The sequence below is a fragment of the Canis lupus genome, chromosome 16 (genome assembly GCF_011100685.1).
Source record: "Canis lupus familiaris isolate Mischka breed German Shepherd chromosome 16, alternate assembly UU_Cfam_GSD_1.0, whole genome shotgun sequence".
Taxonomy (NCBI): Eukaryota; Metazoa; Chordata; class Mammalia; order Carnivora; family Canidae; genus Canis; species Canis lupus.
This window is the reverse complement of record NC_049237.1, coordinates 13,650,552-13,668,918: the sequence shown is the minus strand read 5'-3', so window position 1 is coordinate 13,668,918 and position 18,367 is coordinate 13,650,552. Positions and strand designations below refer to the sequence as shown.

Sequence of the window (18,367 nt, the reverse complement as noted above, 5' to 3'; positions counted from 1 at the left end):
AATCCACGTGTTGGACCTATTGCAAACTGTATTTAAAGTTGCCTTCTTTCTTTAAAAAGATTTTATTTATTTGAGGAGAGAGGAGCAGAAAGTACAATTTTGGGACGGGCGAGGGTGAGAGGGAGAAGAGACTCCTTCCCGAGCCGGGAGCCCGACGTGGGACTCGGTCCCCAGGACCTGAGATCAGACCTGAGCTGCCAGGTTGCCCCCCAAACAGATTTAAAATAAAACTTTCTAGTAACGAAAACAGCGTAAAACCTATGTGAATAACAGTAAAACTTAAAGTACCTAAAAAGACACAAGTACGTGTACATCCTTGTTATTTCATATAACAACAATATATAAAGCTAAAAATACATAACGTAGTTAAGGATTAATGCAATAAAAATGTCAAATTAATCCGTTCATTCCAGTGCCAGAGTCACAGCGTGGGGCACACGGTGGCAGGTGTGGTGGTTTTTCACTGAAAGACAGTAGATTTTGTTTCAATTTTGGCAGCGTCGACCTGGGAGAGGAAGCCTGGGCACAGCTGAGATGTGTGGAGGGGGGGCCTGGGTGGGGAGCCAGCGGCACCAGGGCGCGCGGCCCATTCTGTGCTGTGACCGTTCCTGCGACCCGAACCGACTCTAAGGAACGCCTGTGTTCACAGTAATATGTTTTATTGTCCAGTGTTCTCCAGGAGCCTGACCATCCAGATCCGCACCGACTTGTGTATTTTCATAGTGTCCTGATCTGCTCCGTGGCCAAGGATGTGTGGTGAGCATGTCCGCAGGCGGCAGGGTGTAGCGGGGGGAGCCCCGCGAGGTGTGCGGGGCTGAGGGGGGCTGTCTCCGGGTGAAGGGACACCCAGCCCCTCCCCAGTGCGCACTAGAAGCTGGGGCAGGAGTCAGGGCAGGGGTGGGGCGCTGAGTACCAGGAGGGAGGCAGGGCCGCAGTGACAGTAGGGGGGCCGAGAGGGCACGGGCGGTCTGGGGGGGCGAGGGGGTCTCTTGCTTCTCCCAGCCTACACTGGGAGGAGCCTGGAGGGCACAGCAAGGGGGGGCGGGCGGCACCTGGGGGCATCCCCTCCTTCCCACAGGAAGCTGTAGCAGCGGGTGGGCGGTGCAGGTGGGGCTGAGGGCGGCTGGTCCTGAGCCCCCGTCTCCCTGCCGCCCCTGCCCCTGGATTCTCCTCCCCTGCCCCTCCACCCCTACTCTTCTGCCGCTGACCCCTCTGCCCCTGCCCCCTCCACTCCTGCCCCGGCTGCCTGCACTCTCCACCATCCCCTCCACCCCTTCCTCTTCTTGACCCTGTGTCCCCTCTGCCCCTGCCTCCTCCACCCGTGCCTCTTCCACCCCCTCCTCCTCTACCCCCACCGCCCCATCGGCCACTGCTCCCTCTGCTCCTCTGCCCCCTCCAACCCCTGCCTCCTCTGCCCCCACCGCCCCCTCTTCCTCTGTTCCTCTACCCCCGTCTCCTCCACCCCTGCCTCCTCTTCCCCCTCCTCCCCTGCCCCCTCTGCCCCTGCCTCCTCTGGCCCTGCTTTCTCTGCTCCTCCTCCCCCTAACCCCCGCCCCCCTCCCCCCTCCGCCCCTGCCCCCTCCACCCCTCTGCCCCCTCCAGGTGGGCTGTCTGCCCTGGGCCTGGAGCTCCAGCCCCAACAGGACCCTGGTGGTCCTGACGCCCGGCGGCCTGTGCCCGCTGTGCCCTGTGCGTCTGTGCCCCACGCCCTGCTCTGCGGCCTGGTGGACACACTCCCACTGGCCATCTTCCTGCGAGTGTCCTCCCTGCCCAAAACGATCCTGCTCCTCGTGCTCACCGCGTCTTACATCCTGGTCCTGGAGCTCAGCGGCTACACCCGGGCCTCGGGGTAGGTGCGCTGCTGCCGGCCCCCTGGAGACACGTGTCGGGCGCTGTCTGCTTCCGCGGCTTATCCGTGTGTCCATTTGGGCCCAGGGCCAGCGAGGCCTCAGTTCGGGTGGGAGGTGCTGCAGCCAGGCCGGTGGCAGGTGCTGCCGACTGGCCTGCCCCGGGGGCACGTGGACGGGTCTTGGGCCCTCGTTACTGAAGAGGTTTCTCTCCTCACCATCCCCCACCTCCCCCAGGGGCAACGCGGTGTCCGGGCTCAGCTTCGAGCCCATCATGGCCATCCTGCTGTTCTCGTGCACGCTGGCCTTGCACGCCCGGCAGGTGAACATCAAGCTGCGGCTGGACTACCTCTGGACGGCACAGGCAAGAGGTGCTCCGTGTGCTCCACGGAGGGAGGGGTACGGCAGAGGGGCCCCTGGGGAGGGGCCGTGGGGGTAGAGGGGCTAGTAGTGCTGAGGCAGGACGGGGACCAGGGGAAGCTGAGCACAGCCCCATGAGCCGTGTCTGACAGGCACAGGGGTTTGGTGACATCCTGAGCAGTGAGCTCCCCATCCCCAGAGGCGTCTGGCAGTAGGGCTGCCGCGCAGAGTGGCTCAGCCTTTGCTGCGCTGCACGGGACAGTGGGTATCCCCAGGGTCATGGGAGTGTCCAGAAAACACTGACTCTTGCACCGCCCACCCAAGTTAGGAGGTGTGCGGGTGCAGGTATGCGAGCTGTCGGTCCGAGCCCGGGGAGGGAGGGGATGACTACCGGAGGCGTGGGCTGTGCACCTGCCAGGTGACCAGCACACTGGTGTTCGTCTGGGACAGCGGGGCATGCGCGAGGGGCCCCCCTCGTCCCTTGCCGTGTCCCTCGCCTCTGGATGGGGAGGCCTTCCGGCCTGCTGGACAAGTCGACCCGTGCCACTTGCAGACGTCTGGACCCTGGGTGGAGGGCCTCCCTTGGCTTCCCCGGCTAGAAGTGGGCAGGGGGCACGCCCTAGAAGAGAGACGGTGGATGCAAGCTCTCAGGAGCTTTCTAATCCTGATGTATTACGCAGCCGCTCTCTAGCATCCGAGGCATTTAATTGTGTCCGGTCTTCATGGCAGCCCTGCCCAGGGCATAGGCCTGCAGGTGGGGAGCAGGGCAGCGATGTGATGTGCTCAGGCCCGGGTGGCTGGTACATGGCCCAGCGGGGAAGAGCCAGGGTCTGAGTGGTGTCCGGAGTAGGGGGGCAGTCGCCTCATCCTGGGAGCCCCGTGTCCAGCCTGGGCCCCCCCTGGGGACCAGGATGCAGGTAGAGCCAGTGTTCGATGCCAGACAGGTGGAGCCCAGAGGATTGGGGGGTGAGGTTGCCCTCGCCGAAGAAGACCATGGGCTGCAGAGACCAGCATGGACACCTGGAAGTGATGTTTGGTGGCCGTGTGGGCGCCCTGTGGCCTGGTCCAGGTGACACATAAAACCTTCCAGCCTGGGTGAGGATACAGTGACTAGTTCCCCACCAGGACGGGCTTGGCGGCGGGCCTGGCGCGCAGTGAGCGCTCGGTGCGGCTGGGCGGCCTCCGGACGCCGCCTTGTTCATCTCTTGGGATGCTCCACCTGCAGGAGCCAGTCTGATACTTCTTCTCTGGTTTTGTTAACCTGGGAAAGACAGGTCCCGGCTACGGATGTCCGGGCAGGATGCGTGTTCGGGACCATGAAGGGTGATCCCGTTCCTCCGGGTAGACAGAGGAGGGAAGACCCGTGTGCGTGCGCGTGTGCGTACCCGAGTACATAGGGGGTCTGCACACACGTCCGTATGCCGGGGAACAACAGCCTAATTATTCTTTTCTGCGTAACACCTGCACTGAGGTTAAAACCACTCTCTTCACGCTTCATTCCTGTAAAGTATGCGGTTCGGTGGTTTCCAGTGTATTTACAGACTTGGGCCGCCGTCGCCATGGTCAGTGTTAGAGCATCTTCACGTTCCCAGAGAGCCCTGTCCCCAGCAGCAGTCACTCCCTACGTCTGCCGCCCCATCCCCGTGGATGCGTGTTTCTGCTCATTGCCCATCCCGTGTCTACTCTGGGCAGCCCACGCCCCCGAGCCCTAGGGAGACCCCTGATCTGAGGGGCTCGCTGCCCGGTGTCGTCTTCACTGTACACCTGGGTTCTGGGTGGGCAGAGGCCCTGGAATGCTGAGCCCTCTGGACCCCTGTCCATGGGGCTGGGACGCCCTGGGGGGGCGGGTGTACAGTGCTGGCTTGAGTTTCCCTGCAGACCGGGGTACGCCCCCGATGCTGGCTCTGTCCCACAGGGGACTTGAGCTGCCACCGTCATCCCACGTGAGGGCCCGACCACAGCCCGGATTGGGTGGGTCAGGGGTAGGACCATCGGCTCACCTGAGATGGGCGGGTCTAGGGCCACTGCAGGCGCCCCGAGGCAGGCCACCAGACAAGATCCCGACCTTCAGCCAAGGGACCTGGCCGGCCCTCCTTGACCGTGCCGAGAGGGTCCCAGCCGCATTGTCCCCGGGCCTGCTGAGGCTCCGCCCTGGCCAAGCCCGGAAGTCTCAGGTTGGAGCCGGTGCCAGACAGACGGCCGCATACGTGGGCTCCCAGAAGGGAGACCCAACCGCTGCTGTTTGCCACGGCCTCACCAGGTGACGGAGCACAGCGTCTCTCGTGGGCTGTGCCAGGGGACTCAGGGGACCCTTGTCTGGCTGTGGCTGGCTGTCCAGGGGCACCGGGCTGGCTGGTCCCTAGAGGTGCCCACCCCGCGGTCAGCTGCCCCGTGTGGTTTCAGGTCTTTAGTTGTGATTAGCTACTCAGCTTGAGGAGAGCAGTCAGGGTGCGCTGGAGAGCCGGGTTGGCCTGGCGTGTGCGTATCTGGCTTCCGGCTTGTTCACCAGGCACCTGCCGTGCGGCCAGCGCCACAGACAGAGGCTGCGGTGCCCCGTCTGGGTTGGCAGCGCTCTTCTCGGTGTCCCTTTAGATGGTGTAAGCCCAGTGTTTGGGCCTGCCCTGGGGTTCCCCACTGACAACACCCCGGGCCCCCACCTCTCGGTGAGTTTTCCGGGGAGCTCAGTGGCAGGGAGACCCTCCGCATGTCACTGGGAAGGGGTGCCTACATGCGACACACTGACATATTTTCCCAGGGACGTGTAACGGGAAAGGCCACCTCACCTTCCTGTAAACCCAGCAAAACAAGGACATTTCTCGACTTTGCCCGCTTGCCGTGTGGGTCCGTAAGCCTGTCACGCAGGCATCACAGTGTCTCACGCCGTTGTGGAACGGTCAGGCCAGGCCTGGGGGTTAATTATTTTCAGACCCCGGGTGGTCCCAGGAGCCTGCATGCTTGAGCTTCCTCCTCGTCTGTGGCCACCGCAATGCCCGTGTGCCAGAGCCGCGTTTCCTTTGGATTCCCCAATCGGGATGCGACCTTAGTCTGGATGATAGTAGGGCAACTTGTTCCTGCACAGGGAATGCCTGTCTCGGGAGGGTGATTCCCGCCGGTGGTGGCGCCGTATTGGCAGCACTCGGAGGGAAGGTGGCCCGGCGTGGGCTTGCCTGTCATGCGGGAACACTTCTGTGTGTTGTTGGATTCGCTTTGCCAAAACGTGGTAAGGGGATGTGCGTTGGCGCTCATGAATAATGTAGTTCTCTCATTGTCTTTTATTTATTTGTTTGTTTGTTTATTTATTTATTTTTGTAAATTTATTTTCTGTTGCTGTTCAGTTGCCAACATATGGATTGTTCTCTCATTTTCTAGGCCGGACAAGGCTTTGAGGTCAGAGCGAAGCAGGCCTCACCAGTAGGGACCTGTTCCTTCCTTTGCGGGTTTCTGGAAGAGTTCGTAGAATTGGTACCATTTCTTCCTCAGACGTTTTGGGAAGTGAAGCCCTTCGGCTTGGATTTGTATGTCTGTCTTTAGAGTAGGAAGGTTTTAACTAAAATGAGCTTCTCTAAAGATAAAGGGCCATAAGGCTTTCCTTTTTTTTTTCTTTTTTGAGGTAGCTTTGAGAATTTATGTCATTCCCTGAACGTTGTTCATTCGATTATCACAAACTTGTTTTTCCTATTCCCTTCTTACCCACTTTACCATTTGTAGGATTTGTGGTGACATCCCCTCTCTCCTGATGTAGGATTGTGTAGACTCTTTTTTTGTTTTGTTTTGATCAATGTGACTAGAAGTTGATACATTTTATTGATCTTAAGAAACAGGTTTTGGTCTTATTGATCTTTCTCTGTTATTTTGAGTTTCCAATTTCATTGAATTCTACTCTGATCTTTATTTTCTTCTGATAACTTTGGGGTTAATTGACTCATGGTCTCTAGTTTCTCAGGATGATTTCTACTTTCTCTAACTCAGGGGTTTTATTATACATTTTCCTCCAAGTGCTGCTTAATTCACAAATTTTGACATTAAATGTCATTTCATTTTCCTTTGGCTCAAAGATCTTTGTTGCTGTTGTTGTTGTTGTTATTGTTCTTCTTCTTCTTCTTTCTTCTTTCTTCTTCCCAAGAGTTTTGAAGACATACATTCTTTTGTTGAAGATTTCCCAGGGATCTTTCTGTTACTGACTTCTCCTTAGTTATATACTGTGGTGAGAGATTATGCCTTGAATTCTTTTAGATTTCTTGAGAAAGAGGGGCACGTGGGTGGCTCGGTTAAGCCGCTGAACTGATCCTTGAGAATTCTGACATCCGTGTTCCATTTTGTGGCTGTTGGATGGTGTGGGTTTTTTAAATTTATTTTAATTTTTTAATTTTTAATTTTTTTCGATGGTGTGTTTCATGAATGCCAATGAGGCCACCGTGGCCGAGGATGCTCATAGGTCTTCTATGCCCTAATGGACTTTATGCCCAGATATTCTACCAATTTTTGAGAGAATGATGTTGAAATCTCCCGTTTTACCCGTCGACAGAATTTTGTGCAGTTCTACCAATTTTTCCTTCATGTATTTTGGCAGTTCGTTATTAGGTGCATAATAAATGTTTAGGATGAGGATGTCCTCTTGGTAAGTTGAAATCTTGTCCCCTTTATCACTATGGAAACAGCTGCTTTTCCCAGGTAATGTGCTTGGCTCTGCAGTATACTTTACATGATATTATATACGTAATCCTGCTCTCTTTATATATTTTTTCCATCATTTTACTTTTAACTTATTTATATCTTTTTACTTAAGGTTGGTTTCCCAATTGGTTGGACAATTGGACCAAATACAATTGGACCTTGCCTTCTTATCCAACTTATAAATCACTGGTTTTTATTTTTTTTATTTATTTTTATTTTTTATTTTTTATTTTTTTTAAATTTTTATTTATTTTTTTATGATAGTCACACAGAGAGACAGAGAGAGAGGCAGAGACACAGGCAGAGGGAGAAGCAGGCTCCTTGCATCGGGAGCCCGACGTGGGATTCGATCCCAGGTCTCCAGGATCGTGTCCTGGGCCAAAGGCAGGCGCCAAACCGCTGCGCCACCCAGGGATCCCAATCTCTGCTTTTTAAATTGAGCTGTTCAGACCATTTATAATTAATATGATTATTGATGCATTGGATTTTAATCTTTTATCTTGCTGTCTCCTATTTGTCATGTCTGCCCATCTGTTCTTTGCGGTGTTTTCCCTCTTTTTCTGCCTGCTTTGGATTAAATATTTTTGTTATTCTATTATAATATAAAACAGTATTTAATGTTCCATTTATAATTAGTATTGATTACTTTATTAATAGTAGTAATTCATTTGTCTCTTGCTCTCCCTCTTTTTTTTCCCTTCCTCTTTTTATTAGGTGCATTCTTTGTTGTATTATTTCTTTTAGGTTTCAAGTTTTTATATAAATTCGATGGTTAACATATAGCCATTATTACTTTCAAGGGTAGTATTTAGTGATCCATCACTTACACATAATGCTCAGTGCTCATCACAGGTGCCCGCCTTAATACCCACTCCCTCTCTCCCCTCGCCTCGGCAACCCTCAGCGTGTTCTCTGTAGCTAAGAATCTGTTTCCTGGTTTGCGTCTCTCTCTTTTCTCTCCCTGTGTTCATCTGTTTCATTTCTTACATTCCATACATGAGTGAAATTATATGGTGTTTGTCTTTCTCTGACTGACTTATTTCACTGAGCATAATACGCTCTAGCTCCAACCAGGATGTTGCAAATGGCAAGATTTCATTCTTTTTGGATGGCCCAGTAGTATTCCATTGTATATATAGACCACATCTTTTTTGTTTTTGTTTTTACGTTCGCTTTTATTAAAATTCGATTTTCCACCATATAGTATAACATACAGTGGTCGTCCAACCAAGTGCCCTCCTCAGTCACCCAGTTACCCCATCCCCCCACCCACCTCCCCTTCTGCAACCCTTTGTTTCTTTCCCAGAGTTAGGAGTCTCTCACGGTTTGTCTCCCTCTCTAATTTTACTCGCTCAGTTCCCCTCCTTTTCCTTAGAATCCCTTTCACTATTTCTTATATTCCACATATGAGTGAAACCATATGATGATTGTCCTTCTGCAGTTGACTTTTTCACTCCTCATAATACCTTCCAGTTCCATCCACATCGAAGCACATGGTGGGTATTTTGTCCTTTCTGATGGCGGAGTAATATTCCATCGTATACATAGACCGCATCTTTACCCATTCGTCTGTTGAAGGACATCTCGGCTCCTTCCACAGTGTGGCTATTGTGGACATTGCTGCTATAAATATCGGGGTGCAGGTGTCCCAGCGTTTCACAGCATCTGTATCTTTGGGGTAAATCCCCAGCAGTGCACTTGCTGGGCCGTAGGGTAGCTCTATTTTTAACTTCTTGGGGAGCCTCCACACAGTTTTCCAGAGTGGCTGCACCAGTTCACGTTCCCACCAACAGTGCAGGAGGGTCCCCCTCTGTCTACATCCTCTCCAACGTGTGTTCTTTCCTGTCTTGTTAATTTTCACCATTCTCACTGGGGTGAGACCACATCTTTATCCATGCACGTTGATAAACATTTAGGCTTTCTTGATAGTTTGGCTATTATTGATAATGCTGCTCTAAACACGAGGGGGCATATACCCTTTCGAATCAGTATTTTTGTATCTTTTGGGTAAATACCTAGTAGTGCAATTGCTGGATCTTAGGGTAGTACTATTTTAACTCTGAGGAAACTCCATATTGTTTGCCAGAGTGGCTGTACCAGTCTTCATTCCCAGCAGCAATGCAAGAGGGTTCTCCTTTCTTTACCACTCACCGACACTTGTTGCTTCTTGTGTTGTTAATTTTGGCCATTCTGACAGGTGTGAGATGATGTCTCATCATGGTTTCATTTGTATGTCCCTGATGATCAGTGATGTTGACTATCCTTTCATGTGTCTGTTGGCCATCTGTGTGGCTTATTTGGAAAAATGTCTATTCGTGTCTTCTGCCTATTTCCTAGCTGGATTATTTGTTTTTTGGGTGTTGAGTTTGGTAAGTTCTCTATACATTTCGGATCCTAACCCTTTATCAGGTATGTCATTTGTAAACATCTTGTCCCGTTCTGTAGGCTGCCTTTTAGTTTCATTGATTGTTTCCTTCATTGTGCAGATTTTTATCTTGATGAAGTCCCAATAGTTCACTTTTAGCTGTTTCCCTTTCCTCTGGAGACTTGTCTAGGAAGAAATTACTATGGCCACTATCAGGGAGGTTACTGTTTGTCTTCGGGGACAAGTTTTTCTTTTGCTGTGCGGAAGCGGCTCATCTTGATGAAGTCCCAGCGGTCCATTTCGCTCTTGTTTCTCTGGCCTTCGTGGCTGATGTGATTTGCAAGAAGTTGCTGTGGCCCAGTTCAAGAAGGGTGTTGTTGCCTGTGTTCTCCCGGAGGGTTTTGATGGAATCTTGTCTCACGTTTACATCCTTCATTCGTTTTGAGTTTATCCTTGTGTTTGGTGTGAGAGGAATGGTCCGGTTTCATTCCTCTGCATGTGGCTGTCCAGTGTTCCCAGCAGCCTTTATGGAAGAGACTGTCTTTTTTCCCCCGTGGATGGTCTTTCCTGCCTGGCCGAATCTTAGTTGCCCGTAGAGTTGAGGGTCCACTTCTGGATGCTCTGCCCTATTCCATTGATCCATGTGTCCGTTTTTGTGCCATTACCACACCGTCTTGATGGTCACAGCTTTGTGGCACACCCTGAAATCGGGCATTGTGCTGCCCCCCCCCCCCCCACCCGTAGTGGATTTCTTGGCTATAATTCCCGTGGCTGTTTGGGGTCTTTTCTGATTCCACACAAGTCTTCCGATGATTTGTTCCAGCTCTCTGAAGAGAGTCTGTGGAATTTCTGACAGATTTTGCACTAGTTGTGTAAATTGCCCTGGGTCACGTTGACATTTTCCCCAATATTAATTCTTCCAACCCAGGAGCATGGAACCTTTTTCCATCTCTTTGTGTCTTCCTCAGTTTCTTTTTTTTTTTTTCTTTTTATTTATTTATTTATTTTAATTTTTATTTATTCACGATAGTCACAGAGAGAGAGAGAGAGGCAGAGACACAGGCAGAGGGAGACGCAGGGTCTATGCACCGGGAGCCCGACGTGGGATTCGATCCCGGGTCTCCGGGATCGCGCCCTGGGCCAAAGGCAGGCGCCAAACCGCTGCGCCACCCAGGGATCCCTCTTCCTCAGTTTCTTTCAGACGTGTGCTGTAATGTTTTGGGTAGAGAGCCTTTACTCCTTTGGTTAGGTTTCTTTCTAGGTAGCTCATGCTTTTTATGGGTGCTGCGGTTGTATAAATGGGATTGACCCCTTCCTCAATGTCCCTTTCCTCGGTCTCATTGTTCACGTACAGAAACGCCACTGGTTTCTGGACCCTGAGTTTGTATCCCGCCACACTGCTTAACTTGCTGTAGGTGTTCAGCAATTTCGGGTGGAGTCTTTTGGGTTTTCTAGGTACGGTATCATGTCATCGGCGAAGAGGGAGAGTTTGACTTTTCCTTTGTGGGTTTGAATGCCTTTTATTTCTTCTCGTTGCCTGATTGCTGAGGCCGTGACGTCTCATACTATGTTGAGAATAGCAGCGGTGAGAGTGGACATCCCCGTCTCGTGCCTGGTCTTCGGGGAAAGGCTCCCGGTGTTTCCCCATTGGGAATGATAATTTGCCAGGGGCTTGTCGTAGATGGCTTTGAAGATGCTGAGGGACTTTCCCTCTATCTCTGTACACTGAAGCGTTTGGATCAGGAATGGATTTTGTCAAATGCTTTCTGTGCGTGTCTTGAGAGGATCATCTGGTTCTTGTTTTTTCTCTTGCAGATCTGATCAGTCACACGGAGTGCTTGCCGAGTGTTGAATCGGCCTTGCGTTCCGGGGATAAATGCCACCTGGTCACGGTGAGTAACTTCTCAATGTACCGTTGGATCCTATTGGCTCGTATCTTGTTGAGGACGTTTGCATCCGTGTTCATCGGGGACATCGCAGTATAATTCCCCTTTTGGGTGGGGTGGAGTCTTTCTCTGCTTTTGGACATAATGTGATGCTGGCCTCCAAGAACGAGTTTGGAAGCATTCCATCTCTTGTCTATCTTTCGGAACCGCTTGAGCAGAAATAGGTACGGTTTATTCTTTAAACGTTGATCGCATTCCCCAGGGAAGCCATCCGGCCCTGGGGTTTTGTGTCTCGGGAGGTCTTTGATGATGACTGCTTCAGTTTCCTCCCTGGATATTGGCCTGTTCGGGTTTTCTGTGTCTTCCTGTTCCGGTTTTGGTAGTTTGTGGTTTTCAGGAAATGCGTCCGTTTCTTCTCGATTGCACAATTTACTGGCGTACAGCTGCTCAGGATGAGTTTTAAGATCCTTTGCATTTCCTTGGTGGTGGTGGTGATCTCTCGTTTCTCATTCATGATTTTATTAATTAGAGTCTTCTCTCTTCTTTTTATAAGGCTGGCTTAATGATTTTTCTCTCTCTTATTGGTTCTTTCAAAGATCCACCTCCTGGTTTTGTGGATGTGTTTCTCCGGTTCTTCTGCTCTCCATTTCATTGAGTTCTGTTCGAATTTTTATTAACCATCGTCTTCTGCTGGGTGAAGGTTTCATTTGCTGTTCCTTCTCCAGCTCCTTTAGGTGCAAGGTTAGCTTTTGTATTTGAGTTCTTTCCAGTGTTGGATGGACACTTGTATTGCGATGTATTTGCCCCTCGGGACCGCTTTTGCCGTATCCCAAAGATTTGGAACAGGTTGTATCTTCATTCTCGTTGGTTTTTGTGAATCTTTTTAATTCTTCTCTAATGTCCTGGTTGAACCTTTCGTCTTTTAGCAGGATGGTCCTTAACCTGCACGTGTTTGAAATCCTTGCAAACTTCTTCTTGTGGTTGAGTTCTAGTTTCAGAGCATTATGGTCTGAAAATACGCAGGGGACGATCCCAGTCTTTTAGTATCGATCACGACCTGATTTGCGACCCAGTATGTGGTCTCTTCTGGACAAAGTTCCACGTGCACTTGAGAAGAATGTGAATTCAGTTGCATTTGGAGGTAAAGTTCTGTAAACATCTGTGAGATCCACGTGGTACACTGCATCCTTTCATGCGCTTGTTTCTTTGGAGATGCTGTGCCTGGAAGATCTATCATTCCTAGAAAGCGCCGTGCTCGAGTCTCCAAGTCAAAGTGTCTTATTACCTAAGTATGTCTTAACTTTGGTTACTAATTGCTTGATATCCTTGGCAGCTCCCACATTCGGGGCATAGATATCCATGATTGTTAGATAGTCTTGTTGGACAGATCCTTTAAGTACGATCTAGTGACTCTTTCAGGTTTCCCACATGGAGTGTCATGTCCTCTGTGAAAGGTGAGAGTTTGACTTTTTGGCTGATCGGGATGCCTTTTCTCTCTGTTTTGGAATCTCACTGCGAAAGCTGGGACCGCTACTACTGTGCTGAAGGACAGCGTTGAGGGTGGACACCCTGTCGTGTTCCTGACCTTAAGTTAAAAGCTCTATGATTTTCCCAATGAAGAGGACGTTCCCCCTGGGTCTTGGTAGGTGGCTTTTATGGTAATTGAGGTTTGTTCCCGGTATCCGTGCCTGGCGGAAGGTTTTCATCATGAAAGGACGGTCTATTTCGTCAAACTCTTTTTCTGTGTCTATTGAGAGAATGCTCCGGCCCCTGTCCTTTCTTTCATTAATGGGGAGAGGGAAGGAGAGACAGAGAGACACAGGCAGGGGGACACAGACAGGGAGGGAGAGATCGGGATGGGGGAGAGACAGCGAGGGAGAGACATAGAGATGGCGAGGGAGAGACCGAGACAAGGAGGGAAACTGAAGGAGGGAGGGAGGGAGGGAGGGACGGACACGGAAGTAGAGTCCAAGAGACAGGGAGGGAGAGACCGAGAGACAAGGAGTGAGAGACACTGAGGGAGACACAGAGAGACTGGTGGAGAGATAGAGACGGGGAGAGAGACAGAGACACAGGGAGGGAGTGCCGGCGAGACAGGGAGCGAGAGTCAGAGAGAGGGAGGGACAGAGCCAGACGGAGAGGAGAGAACAAGATGGGGCGGCGGGAAGAGACAGACACAGACACAGGAAAGAGAGTCAGAGAGACGGGGGGATGGAGAGACAGAGACCGTGAGGCAGAGACAGAAAGACAGGGAAACAGGTAGGGAGATGCCGGGAGACTGGGAGGGAGAGACAGAGACAAGGAGGGTGAGATCTAGACAGCGTGGGAGAGACCGAGAGGGAGGGAGACAGAGAGACAGGGAGGGACAGCCCCAGAGACAGGGAGGGAGAGACCGAGAGACAAAGGGCTGCGCGGGGGAGGAGTGGTGGAACCTGTTCGCGGAGGGGGCTGGCTGTGGGGCCTCCTACGGGTCAGGTCTCCTCCGGGCGGCTCAGAGAGGGTGCGAGACCCCTCCACCGGGGCTCAGGGAGGGTGCCGAGCCCATCCGCGTACGCTCAGAGGGGTTTGGATGCAGGCACAGTCCAGCGTCAGGGCATGGCCTTGGGGCGGTGGCTTGAGGGCCTGGGTGTCTGGGCTCCAGCAGTGCCCCCAAGGCTTTTGGCTCTTCCTCTCCCATCTGCTCCCCTTCCCCCTTCCGCCCCTGACCCCCTCCCCCCTTCAGCCCTTGCCCCCCTTCCCCCCTTCCCCCATTCCCAAGCTCCCCAGGCTCACCAGGAGCACACCGGCCCCCGCCCCGCTTGGTCCCTATCAGGTGAGTATGGCGATTTCTGAAACTTTTGAATTTTGAAAGCATTCCCCTTTCTCCACATCCTCTCCAACATTTGTTGTGTCCTGTCTGGTTCTTGTTCCCCATTCTCACGGGTGTGAGGTGGTATCTCATTGTGCTTTTGCTCTGTATTTCCCTGCCGGCCGGCGATGCAGAGCATCGTCTCATGTGCTTGTTGGCCACGTCTGTGTCTTCCTGTGTGACGTTTCTGTTCATGTCTTTTGCCCATTTCAGGGTGGCACTCTTGGTTTCTTTGCTGTTGAGTTGAATAAGTTCTTTAGAGATCTTGGATAACTGGCCCTGTATCGGACGGGTCATTTGCACATATCTTCTTCCATTCTGGAAGTTTGTCTTTTAGTTTTCTTGAGCGTTTCTTTTGCTCTGTGGAAGCTTCTCATATTGACGAAGTCCCAGTGATTCGTTTTGGTTCTGTTTCCCTGGCCTTCATGGATGTATCTTGCAAGAAGTTGCTGTTCAAGGAGGGTGTTGTTGCCTGTGTTCTCCCCTAGGAGTTTGATGGAATCTTGTCTCCCATTTAGATCTTCCATCCATTTTGAGTTTCTCTTTGTGTCCGGAGGTGTGAGAGGATGGTCCAGTTTCATTCCTCTGCGTGTGGCTGTCCAACGTGCCCAGCAGCCTTTAGTGAAGAGACTGTCTTTTTTCCAGCGGATGGTCTTTCCTGCTTGGTCGAATGTACGGTCTTGACGGTCGAGTTGAGGGTCCACTTCTGGATTTGTCTCTTCTGTCCCATTGATCTGTGTGTCTGTTTTTGTGCCAGTACCACACTGTCTTGATGAGCACACCTTTGTAGCACGACCTGAAGTCCGGCATTGTGATGCCGCCAGCTGTGGTTTTCTTTTCTCATATTGCCCTGGGCATTCGGAGTCTTTTCTGATGATTCCACACAAATCTTCCGATGATTTGTTCCAGCTCTCTGAAGAGAGCCCATGGTATTTCTGATGATAGGGATCGCGTTCCATGTGTAAATTGCCCTGGGTCACGTGGACATTTTCCCAATATATATGAATTCTTCCAATCCAGGAGCATGGAATAGTTTTCCATCTCTTTGTGTCTTCCTCAATTTCTTTCAGACGTGTTCCGTGGTTTTTCGGGTAGAGATCCTTTATCTCTCTGGTTAGGTGTATTGCTAGGTATCTCATGCTTTTGGGTGCATTTGTCACCGGGACCGACTCCTTCATTTCTCTTTCTTCAGTCTCATCGTTGGCGTACTGAGAGGCCAGGGATTTCTGGGCATTGATTGGGTATCCTGCCACGCTGCCAAATTTGCTGTATGAGTTCTGGCAATCTTGGGGTGGAGTCTTTTGGGTTTTCCAGGTACGGTATCATGTCATCGGCGAAGAGGGAGAGTTTGACTACTTCTTTGCCGATTTGAGCCTTTTATTTCTTTCTGTCGCTTGATTGCTGAGGCCGTGACGTCTAGTAGTATGTTGAGTAGCCTTGGTGAAAGTGGACATCCCTGTCTCTCATTCCCTTCTTCAGGGAAAGGCTCCCAGTGTTTCCACATTGAGGATGATTATTTGCCGTGGGCTTTCCTTTCCGCCGATGGCTTTGGGGATGCTGCGGAACGTTCCCTCTATCCCTGTACTCTGAAGCGTTTGGATCAGGAATGGATGCCGTATTTTGTCAAATGCTTTGTGTGCATCTCTTGAGAGGATTGTCTGGTTCCTTCTTCTCTTGCAGATCTGATCAGTCACGTGGCGTGCTTTCTGAGTGTTGAACCAGCCTTGCATCCCCGAGATAAATCCCACGTGGTCATGGTGAGTACCCCCTTTTTTTTGTTTTTAAAGATTTATTTACTTATTTATTTATGATAGATATATAGAGAGAGATAGAGGGTGAGGCAGAGACACAGGCAGAGGGAGAAGCAGGCTCAATGCCGGGAGCCTGACGTGGGACTCAATCCCGGGTCTCCAGGATCACGTCCTGGGCCAAAGGCAGGCACTAAACCGCTGAGCCACCCAGGGATTCCCCTGGTGAGTACCTTCCTAATGTACCGTTGGATCCCATTGGCTCGTATCTTGTGGAGAATGTTTGCATCCGTGTTCGTGAGGTCTGTCGGTCTGTAAGTCTCCTATGTTGGTGGGGTCTTTGTCTGGTTTTGGACTTAAGGTGCTGCTGGCCTCCAAGAACGAGTTTGGAAGCATTCCATCTCTTGTCTATCTTTCGGAACCGCTTGAGTAGAAATAGGTATGGTTTCTTCTTTAAACGTTTGATAGCATTCCCCAGGGAAGCCATCCGGCCCTGGGCTCTTGTGTCTTAGCAGGTCTTTGATGATGACTGCTTCAGTTTCCTCCCTGGATATTGGCCTGTTCGGGTTTTCTGTGTCTTCCTGTTCCGGTTTTGGTAGTTTGTGGTTTTCAGGAAATGCGTCCGTTTCTGCTCGATTGCGCAATTTATTGGCGTGTAGCTCCTCAGGATGAGTTTTTAAGATCGTTTGTATTTCCTTGGTGGTGGTGGTGATCTCTCGTTTCTCATTCATGATTTTATTAATTGGAGTCTTTTCTCTCTTCTTTTAATAAGGCTGGCTTAATGGTTTTTCTCTCTCTTACTGGTTCTTTCAAAGATCCACCTCCTGGTTTGTGGATGTGTTTCCCTAGTTCCTCTGCTCTCTATTTCGTGGAGTTCTCGAATTTTTATTAACTGTTGTCTTCTGCTGGGTGAAGGTTTCATTTGCCGTTCCTTCTCCAGCTCCTTTAGGTGCAAGGTTAGCTTGTGTATTTGAGTTCTTTCCAGTGTTTGGATGGACGCTTGCATTGCGATGTATTTCCCCTGTCTGGGACCACTTTTGCCATATCCCAAAGATTTGGAACAGGTTGGTTGTATCTTCATTCTCGTTGGTTTTTGTGAATTTTTTTTAATTCTTCTCTAATGTCCTGGTTGACCCTTTCGTCTTTTAGCAAGATGGTCCTTAACCTGCACGTGTGTGAAATCCTTGCAGACTTCTTCTTGTGGTTGAGTTCTAGTTTCAGAGCATTATGGTCTGAAAATACGCAGGGAACGATCCCAGTCTTTTGGTATCGATCACGACCTGATTTGTGACCCAGTATGTGGTCTCTTCTGGACAAAGTTCCACATGCACTTGAGAAGAATGTGAATTCAGTTGCATTTGGAGGTAAAGTTCTGTAAACATCTGTGTGATCCATGTGGTACACTGCATCCTTTCATGCGCTTGTTTCTTTGGAGATGCTGTGCCTGGAAGATCTATCAATCCTAGAAAGTGCCGTGTTCGAGTCTCTAAGTAAAAGTGTCTTATTATCTAAGTATGTCTTAACTTTGCTTCGCAACTGATTGATATCGTGGCAGCTCCCACATTCGGGGCATAGATATCCACGATTGTTAGGTGGTCTTGTTGGACAGATCCTTTAAGTACAATCTAGTGACTGTTTGAGGTTTTCCACGTAGAGTGTCATGTCCTCTGTGATGAGTGAGAGTTTGACTTCTTGGCCGATCGGGATGCCTTTTCTCTCTGTTTCGGAATGTCACTGCGAAAGCTGGGACCGCTACTACTGTGCCGAACGACAGCGTTGAGGGTGGACACCCTGTCGTGTTCCTGACCTTAAGCTAAAAGCTCGAGGATTTTCCCAATGAAGAGGACTTTCCCTCTGGGTCTTTTGGAGACAGGTTTTATGAGAATTGAGGTTTGTTCCCAGTATCCGTACCAGGCGGAAGGTTTTCATCACGAAAGGATGGTCTATTTGGTCAAATGCTTTTTCCGCATCTGTTGAGAGAATCCTACGGTTGTCATCCTTTATTTGATTGACATGGAGAGGGAAGGAGGGACAGAGAAGCGGAGGGACGGACAGAAACAGGGAGGGGGACACAGACAGGGAGGGAGAGATCGGGGAGGGGAGGGAGAGAAGACAGCGAGATGGCGAGGGAGAGACCGAGACAAGGAGGGAGACTGAGGGAGGGAGGGAGAGAGCCAGACACGGAAGGAGAGTCAGAGAGACACGGAGGGAGAGACAGAGACAGAGAGGGAGACACCGAGAGACAGTGAGGAAGAGACAGAGAGACAGGGAGGGAGACCGAGACACAGTGAGGGGGACACAGAGACAAGATGGAGAGAACGAGACAGGGAGTGAGAGACCGGGAGACACGAAGGGAGACACACAGAGACTGGTGGAGAGATAGAGACGCAAAGAGAGACAGTGACACAGGGAGGGAGAGCCGGCGAGACAGGGAGCGAGAGTCAGAGAGAGGGAGGGAGAGAAGGAGACGGGGGTGGTGCGGGGACAGACCAAGATGGGGTGGCAGGGAGAGACAGACACAGACACAGGGAAGGAGAGTCAGAGAGACAGGGACGGAGAGAGAGAGACGGTGAGGGAGAGACAGAAAAACAGGGAGGGAGAGGCAGGGAATCAGGTAGGGAGATGCCGAGAGACTGGGA

At 51.0% G+C, this 18,367-nt stretch overlaps 1 protein-coding gene across 9 annotated transcripts in view; it reads left to right on the top strand.

Annotated features, from left to right (window-relative positions):
- The first annotated feature begins 380 nt into the window (after positions 1-380).
- The window catches only part of LOC119877092 (adenylate cyclase type 1-like), a 35,723-nt gene continuing 17,736 nt past the window's right edge, over positions 381-18,367 (top strand). For 6 of the 9 annotated variants that reach the window (XM_038559515.1, XM_038559511.1, XM_038559513.1 and 3 more), the window contains exons 1-5: positions 381-756; positions 1,603-1,849; positions 2,085-2,218; positions 11,062-11,138; positions 15,661-15,737. In XM_038559515.1, coding sequence (XP_038415443.1) covers positions 750-756; positions 1,603-1,849; positions 2,085-2,218; positions 11,062-11,138; positions 15,661-15,666 — 471 coding nt within the window. In that variant the 5' untranslated portion in view covers positions 381-749 and the 3' untranslated portion in view covers positions 15,667-15,737. Of the gene's footprint in view, positions 757-1,602; positions 1,850-2,084; positions 2,219-11,061; positions 11,342-15,660; positions 15,738-18,367 lie in introns of those variants that run through there. The other 3 variants (XM_038559517.1, XM_038559516.1, XM_038559509.1) reach the window with 2 other exon arrangements.